General features: G+C 43.2%; 2 protein-coding genes across 4 annotated transcripts in view; both read left to right on the forward strand.

Moving 5' to 3' along the window:
• sec14l2 (SEC14 like lipid binding 2) overlaps positions 1–5380 on the forward strand; it is a 53800-nt gene extending 48420 nt beyond the window's left edge. For 2 of the 3 annotated variants that reach the window (XM_033043326.1, XM_033043324.1), the window contains one exon: positions 220–5380. In XM_033043326.1, the coding sequence (XP_032899217.1) occupies positions 220–347 (128 nt within the window). In that variant the 3' untranslated portion in view covers positions 348–5380. The remainder of the gene's footprint in view (positions 1–219) is intronic. The other variant, XM_033043325.1, reaches the window with a different exon arrangement.
• A 1167-nt stretch (positions 5381–6547) lies between these two features.
• On the forward strand, positions 6548–21347 carry mtfp1 (mitochondrial fission process 1). The gene is made up of 4 exons (XM_033043333.1): positions 6548–6849; positions 15648–15775; positions 17166–17398; positions 20327–21347. The coding sequence occupies exons 1-4, from the start codon at positions 6777–6779 to the stop codon at positions 20394–20396; spliced, it is 504 nt and encodes a 167-aa protein (XP_032899224.1). The 5' UTR covers positions 6548–6776; the 3' UTR covers positions 20397–21347.
• The last annotated feature ends 1121 nt before the right edge of the window (positions 21348–22468 follow it).

Below are 22468 nucleotides of genomic sequence, written 5' to 3' on the forward strand. Positions count from 1 at the left end.
GATTTTGTTTATTAATTTGGTTGACATCTCAGGCTAGAAATTGGAATGTAGAAACAAGGATCTGAGGGAGTGCTGGAGTAACCCTTTAGTCCTGACTCGAAACGTCATCCGTCCATCTTCTCCAGAGATGCTGCCTAACCCGCTGAATTACTCCATCATTTTATGTCCATAAATTGGAATGTTTATCTTATTGTCATTTTTCATGTTTATTTTCCCCAGATGTTTTAAGATTTGACAATACATACAGTATCATTCACTCCAAGAAGGTTAGCTACTCAGTGGAAGTGCTGCTGCCAGATAAGGGATCGGAAGCACAGATGGATGGTCTTGGAAAGAAAATAAAATAAATGATGTCAATGAAAAATAGCAACATCACTATTAAAGGAATCTGTAAGGCTATTTTTACTAAAGAAATGATTTCATTTTTGTGTGCCGCATAGACAGTGAATGCAATGGCATGTTTGATTATTTGATTGATTATTCTCAACAAGCAGATATTAGTAATGTGTACACTTTGTCCTTAATGGGATCTAGTTGAATAATCCATGGATGATCATGACCCAGTCAAAATTGGAACAAATAAATGGCTGATTGTGCATGCTACTTGTACCATCGATAGGATTAAGTGGATAAACCCGACAAAGTTTCCTCATCTAAGATTCAGTATTGACTACTATGTGTAATAAATAGCTAAATTGGTCTGGGGTTAATGATGTAATCAGATATTTGGCTTCAGTGTTGTCCAGTACCATAATGTCATACAGGATAGAAATGGGCCGATCATTAAGCACCCATCTTTACCAATTGCATTCTTCTTCTCTCATCTCCCTTAGAGGTCACACCTGGAGTACATATAATCCAGTGTGGGAAGAATTGCAAAGATTTTTACTAAGTAGTGCATTTACTGTCAAATTAAATGGGCAGTTCTTAGGTGGTCATAAGGTATTAATTTTCAATCAAATATATTATTACGATTAGTTGTTTCAAAATGTAGATTATGAATTTCTAACTTACTTTAACAGTAAACATATCATTCCATTTACTTCTAATTCTAGATTAATAGCAAACCGCTTTTCACTGACCCATTCTAATGCCTTTTAATGTCCATTATCGCTGCCAATATTCAGATGACGAATAATTATCGCTGCAATGTCACACACAAGAAAATAAGAGCTGAAGTAGGAAACCTGGAAACACTCACGATTCAGTAAATCAAAGCTGATCTATTCCAGGCTACAACTCCTCCCACTGTGCCATATCCCTACAGCCTTCAATCTTGATCTTTTTTTTATTATCTACCTCCACTTTAAGTATTTATATTAGGTTTGGCTCCACAGCTCTGAGGTAGAAAATTCCAGAGATCCACTACCCTCTGTGAGAAGAAATGTATTTATATCTTGGTTTGAAACGATTGGTCTCAAATTTTGAAACTCTCCCATTAATGAAAACATCTTAGCATCTACCTTGTTATGCTCCCTTAGGATATTTCAATAAGAGCACACCTCGTTCTTCTAAACTCTAATGAATACAGACCCAATCTGTTTAGTCTCTCTAGATAGGATAATCCCTTCATCTTGGAGTAAACTGGTAAATCTTTTTTGAAAGTCTTCCATGCTACCTTGTTAAGTAAAGGGACCAAAAGTACTCCAAGTGCAACCGCACCAACACCCTGTACAAGTATAATAAAACGTCACTATTTCTAAATTTTACAATAAAAGCCAAATGCCATTTGCCATGTCACTACTTATTGCACTTACTTTCACCATTGGCAACACACAGTACATTCACTTGTCTCTCAAAGACCTGACAAATATCAAGTAGTGCAAGTATCTGCTACCGTTCCTTGAAAAGACTGGCTTTGTAGTGGTACCTAGTTCATGTTTCTTAACTTATTGCAAACAAGAATTACAGTCTTGTGCTGAAACATTCAACTTTCCAATATCCATTTGAATGTAAAATATTCAAAAATGAAATATTGCAGATGCTGGAAATCTGAATATCAAATGCAAGTCAGGTAGCACTGGAGAGATTTAGGCTTATGATCTTCTGTTAATTACCTTGATTATATTAAAATCAGGTTCCAATCTTTTTAATCTTTGAACATATTTTGAATGAAGTTGCAACGTGATAAATTATTGTCTTAAGAATTAAAATTCAAGGAATAAATCGCTCTACCTATTGAACAAACTCTGAAATAAGATGGCATTTTAATGGGTACATATGTCTCTAGTTTGGGATTATTCTACATAGTGGGCTCTGCTCGAGTTCAGTAGTAATTTAAAGTTGCTCCATTCTTTCGGATGTTTCTCAAACATTCCCTTTTAAGCAAACATAAAGATATTTTTATTTCCTTTCAGTTTGCTTCTTTAATACGTAAATATTTATTGCGTTTCCTCTTCCTCCCATCGGGAAGAAATGCTAGATGAGGCTGAGTAGATCAACATGAATGCCAGAGATACTTTCCAGAGACTGCAGCTTGCTTGAGATTCCAAAGGCTGCCAAGTTTTGCTTTGCACTAACAAAAAAAACTACCTTGGCATTGATCTGCAATGAATAGGCTGGCTGAGATTGCGAAAGTTTACTCAAATGACGTAACTGAGTCCAAACAGTGGTCAGTCATTAATCCCACATTACTTGGGAATCAAGTATACAGTCTTTAAACTATAGCATGTTTACCAGTGTAGTGAATCATCATAAACATGTAACTGGCAATTGCTTGATATAAATTGGCAACAATGTCCACCTTCCCAAGAAAAAGAGCATTTAGGTTGCTGGTGGTGGATCTCAGAGGAACATTGTGAGTCAATTTCTAATCTTTTTGACATTCCCAATGGTTCTGGACTTATTCTGGAGGAGTCTCCAAATATTCTTCCAAAACTACTGAGTTAGTTGATCACACACCAGAAGTTGGGACCAGTTGATTTGTTTTGGCCTCATTGCTCTCCCCTTTCTTTTGCCTGTTAACCCTTGTATCTAGGTTAATGATTGAATGACCACTGGATCAAGATACTGAATGAATTTATGATATCCATGGTACAGTATTTAGCATGCATCCGCTACATCAAGAAATTAAAAGAAAAAAAGAACAGGAGGGCATCAAAAACTATCACATAACCCCAGTTTATTAAAATTTAATGTCGGTAATCATCATCTTTAAATATTAAAAAATATTAATAATAAATTTCTAGTTCTCCTTTCACTTGCCAGGGGCACTAATTCGGTTTAACACTTTAACTGTTCATTTTCAACGGCAAGTTCCCTCTGCAAGGAACAACGTTTACTTTGTGTAAGGCAGTATTTTCTTCATTGGCAATTACATTCCAAAGTAACTCAAGGTTTGCTTCTGGGATTGAGTGCAGCAGATTTACAGTAGTTGGTTCTGCATCAGTGCACTGGTTTAAAATGCAAACATGCGCTGCACACCACTGTCAGAGTTCCATTATTCATAACTGTTTTCATTCCAATATCTCTTCCACTTGAAGTGCCATTAATTTTTCAACTTATTTAATCAAGCATATGCACCTGATATTTATTTGTAGAGACTGATGCTTTGTAATTAAATATACAAACGAATGGGTAAATTGTAACCAAGAGACTTTTTTTTACTTCTCCGGGTCTACTTTCTTACTTGACAATATGAATGAATGTATTAATGAATATCGAGTAGTTATCTAACTTTGGTTCTTAAAAAAATCGCAGATAACAAAAATTATTTATTTGACTTCCAAAATGATGAACTTGTTTCTACACCGTTCCCCCCCTTCCCAGATCCTTAAATGTAATACTTACAATTTACTTGAATACTACTTGCAATTGATGTCTTCATCATTATATTGTGGTTCTGTATTGCAATTATGTTGTAGTCTTTAATGTATTTGGTGGACATATATTAGATTAAAATAGTTAGTTAATTAATATAAAATTATCCACCATAAATTGATTTTGGTAAAACGCCCAATTTCAGAACTACTGCTATATATTTTGAATGAGTGTATCTCAATTTTACAGTCACAGGAGAGTCTGTGGTATCTGCTGCTGTTTACAGAGAAATAATGTACAATTGAAATGAATGAATCGAATATCTGGTTTGATTACCAGAATAAGAATGTGGAAGTAGAAAAAAACTATCCAGCTGATCTAACTGGCTCCAATATCCACACCTTGCAGGACCAAACCTTTCCATGTTCGTTTGGTGATTTTAAACTTCCACCATGTAAATAGGAATATGAAGAGAAATATTTTCTACAGATGGTATTTGGCAAATATAAGACAATTCTAAATGCAAAGATGTTATCTCTTAAGCTGAATTTAGTGTATGGCTTTTTTCAGTTTGTTTAACCATGCCCACTGTCCAATAATCCTTGCATCTGTTTACATTTACTGTATAAATTTACTGTGTCGTAAGATTATTGAACTTGCATTTTGGTTTGATCGCAAAATTTATACTCTTCCCATAACTCAGCAGGCTTAAAGCCTGGAATATTTCAAAACCATCTCCCTACTTCCCCTCATCTTCCACCCATACTTTAAACTTCAGACTCAACAACCAAGGGGTGGTTGGTTCTCCTCCTGCACAGTGGGATTTTGGGCACGAGGACAATTTTTATTTTGGAGCATACAGTTAGAACTGAAAGCAATTTAGTTGTATCTTTAACGGGTTGGAGATGTCTTATTGAGAATCAGTACAGGGTGCTGCTATATGCAACACATAATTCAGGACATAATTACATAAATGGCATGGTGCCTTGCACAATTCCCAAAATGATTAGCTGGCATGTAAAGGTCACTGGAGTACAGACTCTGCATTTTTTCTAGAAACCAGTTGACTCTCAATGTACATTGATGGAGAGAACAAAAAGTGTTTGTTCCATTGGATCCAGCTTCATGTCAGCAATGCAAAGAGTGCCCATAATATTTTGGTAAGGTCAGTGAATTTATAATTGGGATTGTATTAACATTTTTTTTCCTTTCTCAGATGAATACTTTAATGCACTGTACAACATACTTGAAGTGGTGTGTACTCCTCAGTTACTGTAAAGAATTGGAATGCTAATTTTATAGAGTTCCAATTTACCACTGGAATTGTTAAATGTTCTTGCATTTTTGGTGGACACTGTATTTGCTAACCTTTGAAGTACATCAAGGATTATGTGATCACCACCCAGAATGGGGAACTTGGGTAGCAGAGATCACTGTCATGGTTAGCACAGCAGCTCATAGCTGTCCAAGTTGGGCCACATAGCATCGCAAAATCACTCCTGTTCCAAAACAATGCAACAGCAAAATTATTTTATTTTCAAATAACTTGCTTTGAAATAAGATGTTATGCAAAATCAAGTGTGTGTTCTGTGGAAAATAATTAAATAATCCATGTACCTCACACTGAGCTGGTATTTTCTTTGTCAGTGTTTATACTACATTGTATTTAAAATAACAAATGACACCATGCTATCTGTCACTCAGATGCCCACTCAACATTCCACACGAACCTGGCAGCTGGAATGCCAGTATCAGAATGAAACATCTGGGGAACAGCTGGATCACAAGGTTGAATTTGTGATGTGTTTTCAGGTGTGTTTCCTGTTGAAACCACCCCACATCACCACAGAGCACCTTGTGCTGCCTGACAAGAAAGACGAATGAACTTGCACTGCTAGAGTAGAAACAAAGAACTGCAGATGCTGGTTAACACACAAAAGGACACAAAGTGCTGGAGTAACTCAGTGGGTCAGACAGGATCACTGGAGAACATGAAACGTCACCTATCCACATTCTGCAGAGATGCTGCCTGACCCATTGAGTTCCATTCTGTCCTTTTGTAAAAAAAGTGTATATATGCTGTCTGAATTTACAGCAGTTGTAATACACCAACAAAGGGTGGTGGGTGTATGGACCGAGCTGCTGGAGGAGGTAGTTGAGGCAGATACGGTTGCAAGGCTTAAGAAACATTTAAGATAGACATAAAATGCTGGAGTAACTTAACGGGACAGGCAGCATCTCTGTATAGAAGGGTGATGTTTTGGGTCGAGACCCTTCTTCAGACAGATAGTTTAGACATGTTCTTTAAACAGGTCTTCTTCTTGCGTAGGGCGTGCAGCCTAAAGTTGTAGGACAACTTGTTCTATTTGATTGTGCACCACAGGTTGATTGCATTCGTCGAAATGGACGGACCACGTGAAGGTTGCAATCTCCCACCCCTTTAAACAGGTACATGTGATGGATGGGATAGGTTTAGAGGGATACGGGCCAAACGCAGCCACGTGGGACCAGTGTAGATGGGACATGTTGGTTGGTGTGGGCAAGTTGGGCCGAAGGGCCTGTTTCCACGCTGCATGACTCTATGTCCTGCTGAGTTACTCCAGCAATTTGTGACTTTTCTTTTAGCACACCAATATCTGCAGTTCCTTATTTTTCCTCCGACCCTTTGAGTTTGAGTCTTATCGGTGCAGCAGCTCTGTGTTTCACGGCGTGCGCGTTATTTTTATATCAAGGCCACTTGTGTAACATTTGCATCGGCACGTTGCCAGTGGAAGCAGCGCACGGTTGCCTGGTAGGGTGTGAAACCCCGGCGTCATCGCTGTGACTCAGCTGAACTCCGGGAGCTGGAGACTGGGGCTAGGAGTCGGTGAGCTGACATTAACTCGTGGGAGGGAGGAAATAGCCAGGCCGGGCCGGCGTCCCGGGACCGGGACCGGGACAGACCCCGCATCTGTACAAGCTGTCCCCGTCCGTCTCGTTTCTCTGCCGAGGTGAAGGGATCCGGTGCCGGGACCGGGATGGGAGCTCCAGTACCTGTGGCCAGCGAGAAGACAGTCGACATCTACCGGGACACCTGGGTCCGCTTTCTGGGTAAGAGACCTGAAGCTGCCGTGAGTCTGGGGCTCGCCGGCTAATCCCCACTCGCTGGTCTATTCCCTCCTGATTATATTTCATGAGTCAAGTCTTTTACTCGTTTGCCCAGTATATGACCTTGAGTGAAGATATCGCCTCACTACACCCGTGGTCGGCGGCTCCTGGTTCATATTTCACACCGGCATACAATGATCCTCTTAACCTCCACATCGCCCAATGAAATTATTAATATGTAAAGAGTAAAGCTGCGTGAAACACGAGCCCCAAACCAGATGAGTCCCGGCCAAACATGGTTGAAATAATCACACACGCAATCCAAAGGCCCTTGTGTGTATATATACGTGGAAAGGACAGGTTTAGAAGGATATGGGCCAAACGCGGGCAAAGTAGGGGAATCAAGAGTAGGAGAATCAATCACTACGTGGGTTTGAGGGGAAGGATTTAATAGGAACCGGGGGACAACTTTATTTTACACAGAGGGCTGTGGGGAAAAGGACCCAGTTACTGGGGTTGGTAGTTGACATTTTAAAGAAATTTGGACTTGTACATGGATAGGAAAAGGTTTAAAGGGACGTGGGCCAAATGCGGGCAGGTGGGATTAGTGTAGATGGGCATCTTGGTCAGCATAGGCAAATTGGACTGAAGGGCCTGTTTTCATACTGTACGATTCTATGACTAAATAGGACTAGCTTAGATGGGACACCTTGATTAGCATGAACAAGTTGGACCGAAGGGCCAGATTCCGTGTTGTATGACTCTATGAGCACCCAACACTGTCAAAGGATGTCATTATGTTGGAAAATGTGCAGAGATTTTACAGGATATTACATGGGCTTGAGTTACAGGGAGAGTTTGGATAGGCAGGGATTTATTTGTTTGGAGAGTAGAAGGCCGAGGGGTAATCTTATTGAGGTGTACAAGATCATGAGCGATATAGATAAAGTGAATAATTAAGTCTTTTCCCCAGGATGGAGGATTCTAATACTAGGAGGCGCTGGCTTGTGGTGAGAGTGGAGAGATTTAAAAGGGACCTTGTGGGCAACTTTTTCACTCAGAGGGTAGTCCTTATATGGAATGATTGGTAGAGGAAGCTATGAATGCGGATACAATTACAACTTTTAAAAGACATGGGCCAGATATATGGAATAAGAAGGGTTTAAAGGGTTTTGGCAAAGGGGACGAGCCAACATGGATAAAATGGGCCAAAGGGCCTGTTTCTGTGCTGTATAATTTTATGACTGTCAGTTAATTTGCAATAGTTTCTCTGGAGTTTCAGTTCTCTCATTTGGTTTTTGTTAGGCAGTGTTTCTGTGCTGTATGACTCACAGGATCAGGATTCACCAAACATTTGCAGTTGGCTGCCCTACCCAGAATTCCATCTGTCTCTGCCTCCTCCACCCCATTGATTTGCAGGACCAAAATACTCTTTTTTATTTAAAGCATCTCCTTAATGCTAATAAAATTCTTCAGATAGACACAAAAAGCTGGAGTAACTCAGCAGGACAGCTGAGTTTGAAAATTCTTCAGACCCAGTCTGAACAAGGGTCTCGACCTAAAACATTGTGTACTCAGGTCCTCCACAAATGCTGCCTGACCGGCTGAGTTACTCCAACTCTTAGTCATGCAGCGTGGAAACAGGCCCTTCAGCCCAACTTGCCCTCTCTGACCGACTTGCCCCATCTTCAGTAGTTCCACCAGCCTGCGTTTGACCCATATCTCCCCAAACCCATCCATGTACCTGTCCAACTGTTTCTTAAGAAATGTAATGATAGTACCAGCCTCAACTACCGCCTCTGGCAGCTCGTTCCATACACCCATCACCCTTTGTGTAACAAATTCTTTGTGCATGTATCCTATCTATTCCTCTCATGTTCTTGTACTCCTCTGTACAGTTTTTGTCCTTTGTGCAATAAAAACTAGTTGTTCAAGAAAGACTGGAAAGGCCAATGAGTTTATGGAATGAGCTGCTGGAAGAGATAATTGAGGCAGTTACCATAACACCATTAAAAAACATTTGGACAGGTAAAGTGCATTCAAAACGTATTCAGACCACTTTTTCCACATTTTGTTACGTTACAGCCTTATTCTAAAATGGATCAGCTTTTTTTTTTTATCATCAATCTACACACAATACCCCATAATAAAAAAGCAAAAACAGGTGTTTAGAAATTTTTGCAAAGTAATTAATCTCCGGAGATTAAACCTCTGGAGATATTCAATCGGGTTCAAGTCCAGGCTCTGGCTGGCCCACTCAAGGACATTCACAGACTTGTCACAAAGCCACTCCTGTGTTGTCTTGGCTGTGTGCTTAGGATCGTTGTTCTGTTGGAAGGTGAACCTCTGCCCCAGTCTGAGGTCCAGAACACTCTGGAGCAGGTTTTCATCAAGAATCTCTCTGTACTTTGCTCCGTTCATCATTCCCTCGATCCTGACTAGTCTCCCAGTTCCTGCCGCTGAAAAACATCCCCACAGCATAATACTGCTACCACCATGCTTCACTGTAGGTATGGTATTAACCAGGTGATGAGTGGTGCCTGGTTTCCTCCAGACCTGACACCTGGCATTTAGGGCAAAGAGTTCAATCTTGGTTTCATCAGACCAGAGAATCTTGTTTTTCCTGCCTTTTGGCAAACTCCAAGCGGGCTGCCATGTGCCTTTTACTGAGGAGTGGCTTCCGTCTGGCCACTCTACCATAAAGACCTGCAGATGTAGTTGTCCTTCTGGAAGTTTCTCCCATCTCCACAGAGGAACTCCAGAGCTCTGTCAGAGTGACCCCCGATTGCTCAGTTTGACTGGGCGGCCAGCTCAATGAAGAGTCCTGGTTCTTCCATTTAAGAATGACGGAGGCCACTGTGTTCTTCGGGACCTGCAATGCTGCAGAATTTGTTTTATAACCTTCCCCAGATCTACGTCTTGACACGATCCTGTCTCTATGGACAATTCCTTAGTCTTCCTTGCTTGGTTTTTGCTCTGAAATGCACTGTTAACTGTGGGACCTTTTATAGACAGGTGTGTGCCTATCCAAATCATGTCCAATCAATTTAATTTACCACTGGTGGACTCCAATCAAGTTGTAAAAACAACTCAAGGATAATCAATGGAAACAGGATGAACCTAAGCTCAATTTTGAGTGTCATAGCAAAGGGGCTGAATACTTATGTAAATGTGATATTTCAGTTATTTATTTTTGATTACTTTGCAAAAATGTCTAAACACCTGTTTTTGTTTTTATATTATGAGGTATTGTGTAAAGATTGATGATATAATAAAATTAATTTAATCCATTTTATAATAAGGCTGTAACGTAACAAAATGTGGAAAAAGTGAAGGGGTCTGAATACTTTCTGAATGCACTGTACATGGGTAGGAAAGGTTTAGGAGAATGTGGGCCAAATGTGGGCAGGCAGGACTAGTGTAGGTGGGATATCCTGGTCAGCATAGGCATGTTGGGCTGACGGGCCTGTTTCCGTGCTGTATGACTAAATAAAAATACAGAATATGCTGGAAATGCATAAAAGGTTAGGCAGCACCTGTGGAAAGAGAAACGGAGTTTGTGTTTAAACCAGCATTTGCAGTTCCTTCCTACACATAGTGTTTTAGGTCAATGATCTTTTATGGACATGGACTGCATTTAAATGCAAAGCAAAAAGTGCTGAAAGAACTCAGCAGGTTAAACAGCATAATTGGAGGGATCTAGATTTAAATGCATGTTTATATTATTAGTGGTACAAAGCTGTAACACTTCACACCAACCTGTCAATGTGTAGATAAAACTTTAGTATCTCGTGCAGTACACCCTCTGCAAATAAAAAGTGCCCTTGATTGATTACATTCCCATTGCAATGGATTGAAGCAAATATCAAAACTAGTTCATATTTCCCCCTTTATCCCAGCCAGTTACTTCAAATCAGCAGTTTATATTAGATTAGTTTAAAGACACAGCAAGGAAATAGGCCCTTCGGCCCATGGAGTCCACACCAACCATCCTTTCCCTACACACTAGGGCAAATTTTACAGTGGCCAATTAACCAACAAACCTGCATGTCTTTGGAATGTGGGTGGAAACTGTAGCACCTGGAGGAATCCCAAGGAGTCACGGGGAGAACGTGCAAACTCCACATAGACAGCATCCGAGGCTATAGAGGTTGGGTGGTACAGTGGTGCAGAGGTAGAGCTGCTGCCTTACAGTGCCAGAGACCCGGGTTCAATCCTGACTATGGGTGCCGTCTGTATGGAATTTGTACATTCTCCCTGTGACCACGTGAGTTTTCTCTAGGTGCTCCAGCTTCTTCCTGCACTCCAAAGACATGCAGGGTTGTAGGTTAGTTGGCTTTGGTAAAATTGTAAATTGTCCCTAGTGTGTAGGATATTGCTGCTGTGTGTACTGCGTGATTGTTGGTCGCTGCGGACCTGGTGGGCGTATCTCTAAAGTCAGGATCAAAACTGGGTCTTTGGCATTGTGAGGCAGCAACTCAACCAGCTCTACCACTGTGCCGCCCAACATTGCTGAAGTGTTGTGATCTGTTTACTATTTAGCAGCTTATAAACACCAGATGGGAATATTAAAGCATATGCTGCAAGTCACTAATTTGTGCTTTCCAAGGCTGCTGAGTATTTCAAGCATTTTCTGCTTTTATTTCAGAATGCCAGTAATTTTTTTTCCCCCTTTGGAATTAATTCTAGTTTCTGAATTAAGTTGTTTGTCTTCATCAAGAAACTGACCTTTGGCTGTGTTTAGTGTGAGGTACTGTTTCTGTCTGAATAGTTACTCCTGGATGAAGAGGAGTTTGCACAGTCGAGTAAAATGGAGTCCTGGGAGCCAGTGACCTTACTGCACCATGGCTGGATGAGGTTCCTGGACAGACACAGCTCTGCTGAACACAAGATGCCTTTGAGTGGAAATTCCCGAGGGAAACTTGGGGCTCCAAAATGTTATGCAAATATAGATCTCTAAACATAACAAAAATTGTATTCCTAAATATGGGAAAGGTTAGAATTCGTTTACATCATTTTGTTTTTTTTTTCTCCAGATCACCTTGCATTGTGTTTCTTCGTGTGTCTTGTGTGGGGGGTGGTGTGGGGGGGTAAGGGGGAAACCGCTTCGGTCGCCTCCTCCATGGAGAGGCGACTTTTTCTAGGTCGCCTCCACCGTGGCCTAACATCAAGGATCGACGCGGCCTTTCCCGGAGACGCGCCCGGGGCTTCAGCGGCGGGCGCAGCGTGGACTCTCGGCGTGGAGCGGGCGACCCTCGCTGGGGCTCGCTGGAGGGGAGCGCTCCGTTTCGCTGGCCCGGGGCAGCCGGCAGCCTGAAGTCGCAGCCTGAAGCCGCGGTCTGCAGAGCTCCAGCTGGTGCGGCGTCTACAGCCCGGGATCCCTCGTGGGGGACCCGGGGGAAGAAGAAGCCATCACTGCCGGCACGCGGCCAACTTCTACCGCGGGTGTGGCATGGAGTTACCATCACCCCTGGAGGGGAGCTTCGACCGCCGGCCCTGCAGTCTACGGTGCTTCTGGCTGCGGCGGGGACTTTAAATCTCGAACGCCGGCCTGCGGCCTACAACAATCTGAAGCCGCGGTCTCCGGTGAGGAAGAGCCGATCCTGGACTGACTGGATTCTGGTCCTGTACACGGGGGGGAAATGGAGGAGGACTGGCCAAATTTTTGTGCCTTCCACCACAGTGATGAATGCTGTGGTGGATGTTTGTGTTACAGTTTTATTGTGTGTTCTTTATTATTGTACTTCTGCTGACAACCCAAATTTCCACCAACCCTGGTTGTGTGGCAATAAATTATATCTATCTATCACCTTCCTTTTCTGTAGCAAAGTACTCAGAGTAGGAGAATCAAGAGCCAGAGGGCATAAGTTTAAATTTAAGGTGAGAGGGGAAAGATTTAACAAGAATCTGAATCTGAAGGGCATTTATTCCCCCCACAGAGAGGGTGATGGGTGTGTGGAATAAGCTGCCAGAGGAGGTAGTTGAGGCAGCTACTATAACAACATTTAAAATAATGTTGACAGATACACAGGTAGGAAAGATTAGGGATGGAGGGATAGGAAAGACGATATGGGCCAAATCCAGGCAGGTGGGATTAGCATAGATTAGGCATGTTGGTCAGCATGAGCAAGTTGGGCCGAAGGCCCATTTCAGTGCTGAATGACTCTATGACTCCCTCTTGCTTTATGGCGAAGTGGAGTTTATTTCAATCCAATGTTGCTAAGAATTGCTGATATAATATTCTAGTTCTATGCAACGCTTAGGAGGCCTAGACAGTGCATTCATAAAGTATTCAGACCCCTTCATTTTTTCCACATTTTGTTACGTTACAGCCTTATTCTAAAATGGATTAAATGCATTATTTTAATCATCAATCTACACACAATACCCCATAATAAAAAAGCGAAAACAGGTGTTTAGAAATATTTGCAAAGCAATTAAAAAGAAATAACTGAAATATCACATTTACATAAGTATTCAGATCCTTTACTCAATACTTCGTTGAGGTACCTTTGGCAGCGATTACAGCCTTAAGTCTTCTTGGGTATGACGCTACAAGCTTGGCACACCTGTATTTGGGTAATTTCTCCCATTCTTCTCTGCAGATCCTCTCCAGCTCTGTCAGGTTGGATGGGGAGCGTCGATGCACAGCTATTTTCAGGTCCCTCCAGAGATGTTCAATTGGGTTCAAGTCTGGGCTCTGGCTGGACATTCACATACTTGTCACGAAGCCGCTCCTGCATTGTCTTGGCTGTGTGTATATGGTCATTGTCCTGTTGGAAGGTGAACCTCTGCCCCAGTCTGAGGTCCAGAATGCTCTGGAGCAGGTTTTCATCAAGGATCTCTCTGTACTTTGCTCCGTTCATCATTCCCTCGATCCTGACTAGTCTCCCAGTTCCTGCTGCTGAAAAAACATCCCCACAGCATGATGCTGCCATCACCATGCTTCACCGTAGGTATGGTATTGGCCAGGTGATGAGCGGTGCCTGGTTTCCTTCAGACTTGACGCGTTGTATTCAGGCCAAAGAGTTCAATCTTGGTTTCATCAGACCAGAGAATCTTGTTTCTCATGGTCTGAGAGACCTTTAGGTGACTTTTGGCAAACTCCAAGCGGGCTGTCATGTGCCTTTTACTGAGGAGTGGCTTCCGTCTGGCCACTCTACCATAAAGGCCTGATTGGTGGAGTGCTGCAGATATAGTTGTCCTTCTGAAAGGTTCTTCCATCTCCACACAGGAACTCTGGAGCTCTGTCAGAGTGACCATCAGGTTCTTGATCACCTCCCTGATGAAGGCCCTTCTCCCATGGCTGTAACGTAACAAAATGTGGAAAAAGTGAAGGGGCCTGAATATTTTCTGAATGCATTGTAAATAAGTAGAAAGTGTTGGTGGTGTCTATGCAAATGATCATGTCATCCCAGAGGTCCATGTCCCATGTGCTACCATGGTTTTGATTTGATTTGGTTTTGAATTGATTTAATTTATTGTCATTGTCTTCAATGAAGAGACAACGAAGTTCTATTTCCCTTAGTCATACAGAATCCCCACAGCAGCACCAAAGTTCCCCACTGTGAGGTAAGGAACCAAAGTCCAGTCAACCTCCTCGCCGATGTTCCCCAATGTTCACCCGTGGTCAGGGTCTCCCGCGCACCCTGTAGTCGTCGCTACGGGCGGCCCGATGTTCAGGCCCTCTCGCCGGGACCTCTTGTCGGCCACCTTCCACCGGAGTCCGCGGCTCCCGATGTCCACAGGCCACGCTGGGCGGAGATTCGCGCTGGCGACCCCTGGCAAAGGGTCCCAGGACTCCGTGATGTTAAAGTCAGCGCCACCCGCGTTGGGAGCTCCGCGATGTTGATGCAGCGGCCCAGCACTCCGGAGCTCAAAGCGGCGATCCCAGGAAGGCCTCGCCCGCTCCGCAATGTTTCCAGTGCCTCGCCGCCGCTGCTGAAGCTCTGGTCCGGTTCCGGCAGGAAAGGCCGCGCCAATCCAGTTGATAGGCCGAAGGGGGGGGGGGGGGGTGAGGGCGTGTCTCGGTTAATAGCCGCATCCTCGCCAGGAAGCAACTGAAGGACGGTTCCCCCTTACCCTACCCTCTTCCCCCCCACATAAAATACTGAAAAAAAAGCTAAAAAACTAAAGAAACATACTCAAAACATAACAAAATTTAAAAAAGACAGCCAGACCGTGGGTGGAGGCAGCTAGCAACAGCGCCACCGGATGTCCAGAGGTTACAGTACATGTCTTGGGTGGGTGTTGGGTCCAATGATACAGAGAGTCTGCTAATCACATCTAAACAAAGTTTTAGGGAGAGATTAGATAGGCTGGGTCTGTTTTCCCTAGAGCAAAGGAGGCTGAGAGGTGACAAGATAGAAATATTTAAAACTATGAGGAGCATAGATAGGACAGTCAGAGTCTGCTTCCTGTGATAAAGGGGATCTAAAATAAGAGAGCACATTTTTAAGGAGAGAGTGATCCGGTTTAAAGAGGATGGCAGAGTACATTTTTTACACAGAGTAGTTGGTATCTGGAATGTTCCAACTTCTGCCAGAAATGGTGGTTGAGGCAGGAACAGTTACAACATTTAAAAGGCAACTGGACAGGTACAGAATGAGCAGAGCATAGAGGGGTATAGAATTACTGTGGGCAAGTGGGATTAATATAGACTGGCATAATGTTTAGCATGGACACAATGGGATGAATAGGCCTGTTTCAATGCTGTACGATGCAAAGGCAAGTTGTATTTCGACAGACAAATGGAATTGTTCATTGCAGCAAAAAGCTTATCGTCTCCTCTTTGATTTAAGGATATGCCAACGAGGTTGGTGAGTCATTCCGGGCACTGGTCCCAGTGGGTGTGGTCTGGGCCAGTTATGCGATTTCAACTGCTTATGTGACGGCTGATGCAGTGGACAAAGGGAGGAAGGCGGCTGCTGTGAGTACCAACCCTGTGCCACCTCTAACAAGCTGACAGCACGGACATTGTGGGGCCTGTTCCTGTTCTACACCATTCTGCATTCTAACTTTCATCAGTATGCTGTTTTAAATTAGGATGTCCACATGCATCTATCAGGATTTTCTAAGTGAGTGCTACTGAGCTGCTTCAGATTGAGACACAACAGGTCCACGACTGGCGAGTTTAGGCCTACAGTTTCACACTCTGCAACGCATCCCTGAACTGTACCACCATAGATCTCAATTGGTTCAATAGCAGGCTCACTCAATACATTACTGGGTGTCCTGCTCTTTTCCCACCTATCATTTGTTCTATAGGTCTCCAGTTTTCTATTGGACCCCGGGATGTTTCTCCACCACCGACTCCATCTACACTTCAGGTTGCCTCGGAAAAGCAGCCAATACAATAAAAAACTTGCCCCACCTAGTCATTCCCGCTTCTCTCCGCTCCCAACTGGCAGAAGGTACAGAAGCTTGAAAGCTCGCACCACCAGATTTGGGAACAGCCGCTTCCCCTCCTTTATCAGGCTTCTGAACCGTCCTTCCGTATGCTAGGGTACTGTCCGATTCACCTCGACCCCATTGAGCATAGTGGACTTTGTTCATGTTCACATGTCATAGGAGCAGAATTAGGCCAATCGGCCCATTGAGTCTACGCATTTTATCATGGCTGATCTATCTTTCCCTCTCAACCCCATTCGCCAGCCTTCTCCCCATAACCTTTGACACCCGCACTAATCAAGAACATGTCAATCTCTGCTTTAACAATGGCTTGACCTCCACAACTGTCTGTGGCAATGAATCCCACAGATTCACTACCCTTTGACTAAAGAAATTCCTACTCATCTCTACTCTAATGGTACGTCCATTTTATTCTGAGATTGTGCCCTCTGGTCCTACACTCTCCCACTAGTGGAAACATCCTCTCCACATCCACTATTCAGGCCTTTCGCTATTCTGTAATTTCAATGGGTTTATTTGTCTCTGGAACTGATGCGCTACAATGCTGTATTCTGCACTCATTATCTTCCCCTTTGTTCTTCTTGTTGTACTCGTGTTTGATTCATGTATGGTACATTTGTTGTTTGCGTAGCATGCAAAACAAAGCTTTTCACTGTACCTTGATGCACATGACAGTAATAAACTTAAACCTGCCCCCAAAAAAAAGCATGTAGGAAGGAACTGCAGATGTTGGTTTATACCAAAGATAGACACAAAGTAGTGGAGTAACTCAGTGGGTCAGGCAGCATCCCTGGAGAAAAGGAATAGGTGACCTTTTGGGTCGGAACCCTTCTTCAGACTCAAATAAAACCACGCTATTTGAAGACATTATTTCTGATACTAATCATGCTTTCTGTCCCCCTCCCCAGGATCACGGTGATGGGCCTGGAAAGGCCACGAGGGTCGGTGTGGCGGTGGTGGACACTTTCATCTGGCAGGCCCTGGCGTCTGTGGCAATTCCAGGGTTCACTATCAACCGACTGTGTGCAGCGTCCCTGTTTCTCCTAGGGAAAACCACGCGGTGGCCTCTGCCCATGAGAAAGTGGACAACCACTGCTATCGGGCTGTCGGCCATTCCGGTCATCATAACCCCCATTGATAGGTAAGAGCATGTCAGAGTCACACTGCACGGTAACGGGCCCTTCACCCCAATTGTCCATGGTAACCAACATGCCCCATCTACACTGGTCCCACCCGGCCGCATTTCACCCATTTCCCTCTCAACCTATCCTATCCATGTACCTGTCTAAATGTATTTTAAATGTTGTTATAGTACCCGCCTCAACTATCCCATCTGGCAGCTTGTTCCATATGCCCCTCGTGTTGCTATTAAATCTTTCCCCTCTCACCTTAAACTTGCATCGAAACAGAGAACTGCAGATGCTGGTTTACACAAGAGGGCATAAAATACTGTTTTCCAGACATGCCTCCTGATCTGAACTACTTCAGCACTTTGTGTCCTTTGAAGTCTATGTCCTGTGTTTGTTGATTCCCCTATTCTGGTTAAAAGATTCCGTGCATTCTATTCTACTCTGGGCAAGAGACTCAGTGCATCCACCCGATCTATTCCTCTCATGATTTTATACACCTCTTTAACATCACTCCTCTGCCTCCTGCGGTCGAAGGAATAAACTCCTAGCCCGCCTAACCTCTCCCTATAACTCAGGCCTCGAGTCCTGGCAACATCCTTCCTGTATATATCCTTGGGTAATACGGTTGAACACTAATCAACAGCTCAGCATTTTGGTGGGGTTTACACGATGTGGAACGTAAACTCTAGAGAGGAGCAAAGAATTAGAGGGACCCAAGTATGTGCTTTACAGTGGAGAATGCCTGCCCTGCTTTTAACATTGCTTCAGGTTCAGTTTCCTGGGATTATTTACACCCATGACTGATGCCAGAGAAATTTTACTTTCCTACATTTCTCTTGGTATCTGGCATCCATTACTTAGAGTGAACCTTCAAGGTAGATTTTTGAACATCTTTTGATCAGGGACACCATTTTCTGTGTTCAGAGGTAGCCCATTTTCCTCTATCTTTTACCTTGTTGTTATGGGTTCACTAAACAAGTAGTCTCAGTGGAGCTAATCATTGAGCTAATGTAATGGTAGTGCGACTGCCGATAGGCTCATTAACCATCGACACTGGGGACATGCTTGTCAGTTTGTTCAAGACAATAACAACTAAAGACCAAAGACATGAAGTTTAAAGGTGGTTTCTCCCACTATCCCCCACCATCCCAGTCACCCTGCACCTTGCCCTTCCTTCGTACCCTCACCTCCCATCACCGAGTCCTTTATTTCTCTTTTAGCCCCCTCCAGCCCCATCTCTCCTCACTCCTTATCTGACATCCCTTTTGTCTGGAATGGAATACTTTGTCACATGTGACAAGGCACAGTGAAATTCTTTGCTTGCATACCCAAGGTATACAAATAGTTGCCCCATACAGCACTGACAAAGTTACAAACTACCCACGCCGGGTCCTCCATTGCTCTTCCCGCACAGTGGTTCCCCGCGCTCTCATAGACCACTTCACCTCTAGACCTCGTCACTTACTTCACCTATCTTTCACACGGTGGCGCAGCGGTAGAGTTGCTGCCTTACAGCGAATGCAGCACCGGAGACCCGGGTTCGATCCCGACTATGGGTGATGTTTGTACGTTCTCCCCGTGACCTGCGTGGGTTCTCTCCGAGATCTTCGGTTTCCTCCCACACTCCAAAGACATCCAGGTTTGTAAATAAATTGGCCTGGTAAATGTAAAAATTGTCCCTAGTGGGTGTAGGATAGTGTAAATGTGCGGGGATCGCTGGTCGGCGCGGACCCAGTGGGCCGAAGGGCCTGTTTCAGTGCTGTATCTCTGAACTAAACTTCCTGTCCTGTATCCACCCATCACTTGCCAGGCTTTGCCCACACCCTCATCTCTTTTCTAACTTTCTCTCCCTCTACTACCAGTCTGAAGAATGGTCCTGACCTGAAACAGCACCTATCCGTTCCCTCACACACGCCACCTTACCCACTGAGTTCCTCCAGCAATGTGTTTTGCTCAAGTTGAAAAGAAAGCTTGACCTCTATAACAGGTGTGGATGAACAGAACAATCTCGGTAGAATTATCATATTTTATCTTTTACTGAAAGGTTTCCACATGTAATTTGAGCTAACAATCCACTAAATAGCTGTCTAAGTAGGAACTGCAGATGCTGGTTTACAAAAATTTCAATGGGAGATTGTGTTTGGAGGAGCTAGTCAGGGGAAACTATTGAATCGAAAGATACAGCATGGAAACAGGCCACTGAATATCGATCACCCGTTCACACTAGTTCTACATTATAGAAACATAGAAATTAGGTGCAGGAGTAGGCCATTCGGCCCTTCGAGCCTGCACCGCCATTCAATATGATCATGGCTGATCATCCAACTCAGTATCCCGTACCTGCCTTCTCTCCATACCCTCTGATCCCCTTAGCCACAAGGGCCACATCTAACTCCCTCTTAAATATAGCCAATGAACTGGCCTCGACTACCCTCTGGCAGAGAGTTCCAGAGATGCACCACTCTCTGTGTGAAAAAAGTTTTTCTCATCTTGGTTTTAAAGGATTTCCCCCTTATCCTTAAGCTGTGACCCCTTGTCCTGGACTTCCCCAACATCGGGAGCAATCTTCCTGCATCTAGCCTGTCCAACCCCTTAAGAATTTTATAAGTTTATCCTACTCTTTCATCCACTCCCTACACACTAGGGACAATTACCCTTCAAACCTGCATGTGTTTTGGATGGGGTGGGAACTGGAATGAAACCGGGAGAACCATAACTCCACAGAGCACCCAAAGTCAGGATCGAACCAGTCTCTGGTGCTGTGCGGCAGCAAGTCTACCAGCTGTGCTGCCGTGTTGTTCTATGTCATTCCTGCAAGATGTTAAAGAAATGAGTCTGATACGAAAGCAATGCAGTAGGAGAGTATACAAGATGGTACAAATATTTATAACAAGACTTCTTCCTGTTTTATTAAAAACCATTCCTCTTAATCCTTGCAGGTCTGTGGATTTTCTTTTGGATTCCACGTTACGAAAGTTGTATGGAACCGAACAACAACACAAGCCATAATAAAAGCCAACTGGATTGGAACGTGAAGATTGATGTACACAGTAGCTTTAAATACCATTGCAAGGCAATGAATGGTTCTCCAACTGTGGAACCTTGTCTCCATTTTTCAAAGAATAGACCAGAGGTGAAACCCCACCTTTAGAAATCAAGAGCCAGGTGCTTGTGTATATAGTGGATGTCTGCTACCAAAGTATAACAAAATGTGCCTTTTCAACGTGTACTTGGAGAAAATAATTATCAATGGGTGAATAACTTTGCAGAAAGAGGTGCTTCATTTAAAAAGGTATCATGTTTGTATCACATTCAAAATAATGGGATGTCTAGATTTGGTTACTTTGAACTATTTAAACAAATAATTGCCAGAATTTACTTTCCAAATATCCACGTCAAAGTTTTATACGATCTCCTTTTGTCCGACACTTCAGATGCATCCCTACCTCTACCAAGTGTGGATCAACTCGCCAAAGTAAAAAAAAGTTAGCCATTTGGCTTGTTCCCTAGAAATGTAGAACAACTCTGTGAGGCAACTTGTTTAAAGAGTTGGAATTAAATTGTGTTTTCAAATCATTATATTTAGTTCATGAAATTTAACAAGCCGTTTCCCATTAAGTGGAAACACTGATATCTGGTGAGATTGTTCAGTATGTTTTTTACCATCCTTTTACATTAACCAACCTGTTCCTTTAAACAATTCACAGACTTTAACTTCTAATGTTCATGCTACTTTCACAAGGCATGCTGAGACACAAGCCTCCAACTGTACTGATAGTAGATTACCACTTAAGTGCACAATTTAATAATTTAAAGTGGAAACTATGCACAACATTGTGACGCTGTTGTAAAATGGAAATGAACCGTTTCGGATCCACCATTGTCCTCTAAATGGTTTGCACGGGTCATGAGGAACCAGCTTACCTTTCATACCACAATAAAATTGTAAGTAATATACCTCTTAGTGGCTGGAGAAATCTACTCTGTAACATGCACCTTCTTTGGAGAAATATAGATCTGAATAGCAGTACAAGCTAGAAGGCACAAATTGCTTAAAGGCAGTGGGGAAGAAACAATTATTTGTGAATTAAAAAAGGCAAAGTGTAGTAACTAAGAGGGTCAAACAGCATCTATCTCTGGAAAATATGGATGTGACATTTTGGATCAGGATCAGACTCTTGGTGGCCTCCCATATTGGATTTTCAGGAGATGACAATATCTGTCCTATATAGTTGAGGCAATGTTCTTTACCCAGCAAGGAATGCGGTTAGATACACCAACTTGTATTAGCTCCTATTGGTATGATTTAGAGTTTTGGCTTCATCCAAAACATTGGTCTCTTGCACAAACTGATATCCCTGCCAGATTTCATTTGAGAAAAGGATGGGTTTGATGCACCACCCATCCTACTGACACACCAGCAAGTATTTAGCGACTTGGATTGACAAAAATACTCAATGTCAGCCCCCACTACCATATGTGGCAATGAATTCCACAGATTCACCACTCTAGCTAAATAAATTCCTCCTCATCTTTCTAAAGTTACATCCTTTTATTCTGAGGCTGTGCCCTCTGGTCCTAGACTCTCCCACTACTGGAAACATCTGCCTTGTATCCACTCTATCCAAGCTTTGTTGGGCTGGTCCCATTTACCTGCATTTGGTCCATAGCCCCTTAAACCCTTTCTATCCAGATGGTCAAGATTTTAATATCTCATTCTTGATAAGATAGGTATGCAATAAAAACTTTAGGTACAGACAAACTATGTTAGTGACTTAAGAAAGATAAAGTGTTGGAGTAACTCTTTGGGTCAGGCTGCATCTCTGGAGAAAAACGACGTTACTCCAGCACAGTGTTTGTCTTCGGTATAAACCAAGTTCCTTTCGACACATTGAAATTATACCTGAAATTAGAAGATTCAATATTCATACATGTGGGTTGCAGATCAAGGAGGCAGGTGTTCCTCCAGATTGCACTGGGCTTCATCCTGGCAGAAGAGACCAAGGACAGACTGTCCGATGTTGGAATGGAAGCGACACAACTGCTTGGGATGGCCATTGTGGGCAGTGTACAGGTGCTCT

This window comes from Amblyraja radiata, chromosome 25 (assembly GCF_010909765.2).
Source record: "Amblyraja radiata isolate CabotCenter1 chromosome 25, sAmbRad1.1.pri, whole genome shotgun sequence".
Taxonomy (NCBI): Eukaryota; Metazoa; Chordata; class Chondrichthyes; order Rajiformes; family Rajidae; genus Amblyraja; species Amblyraja radiata.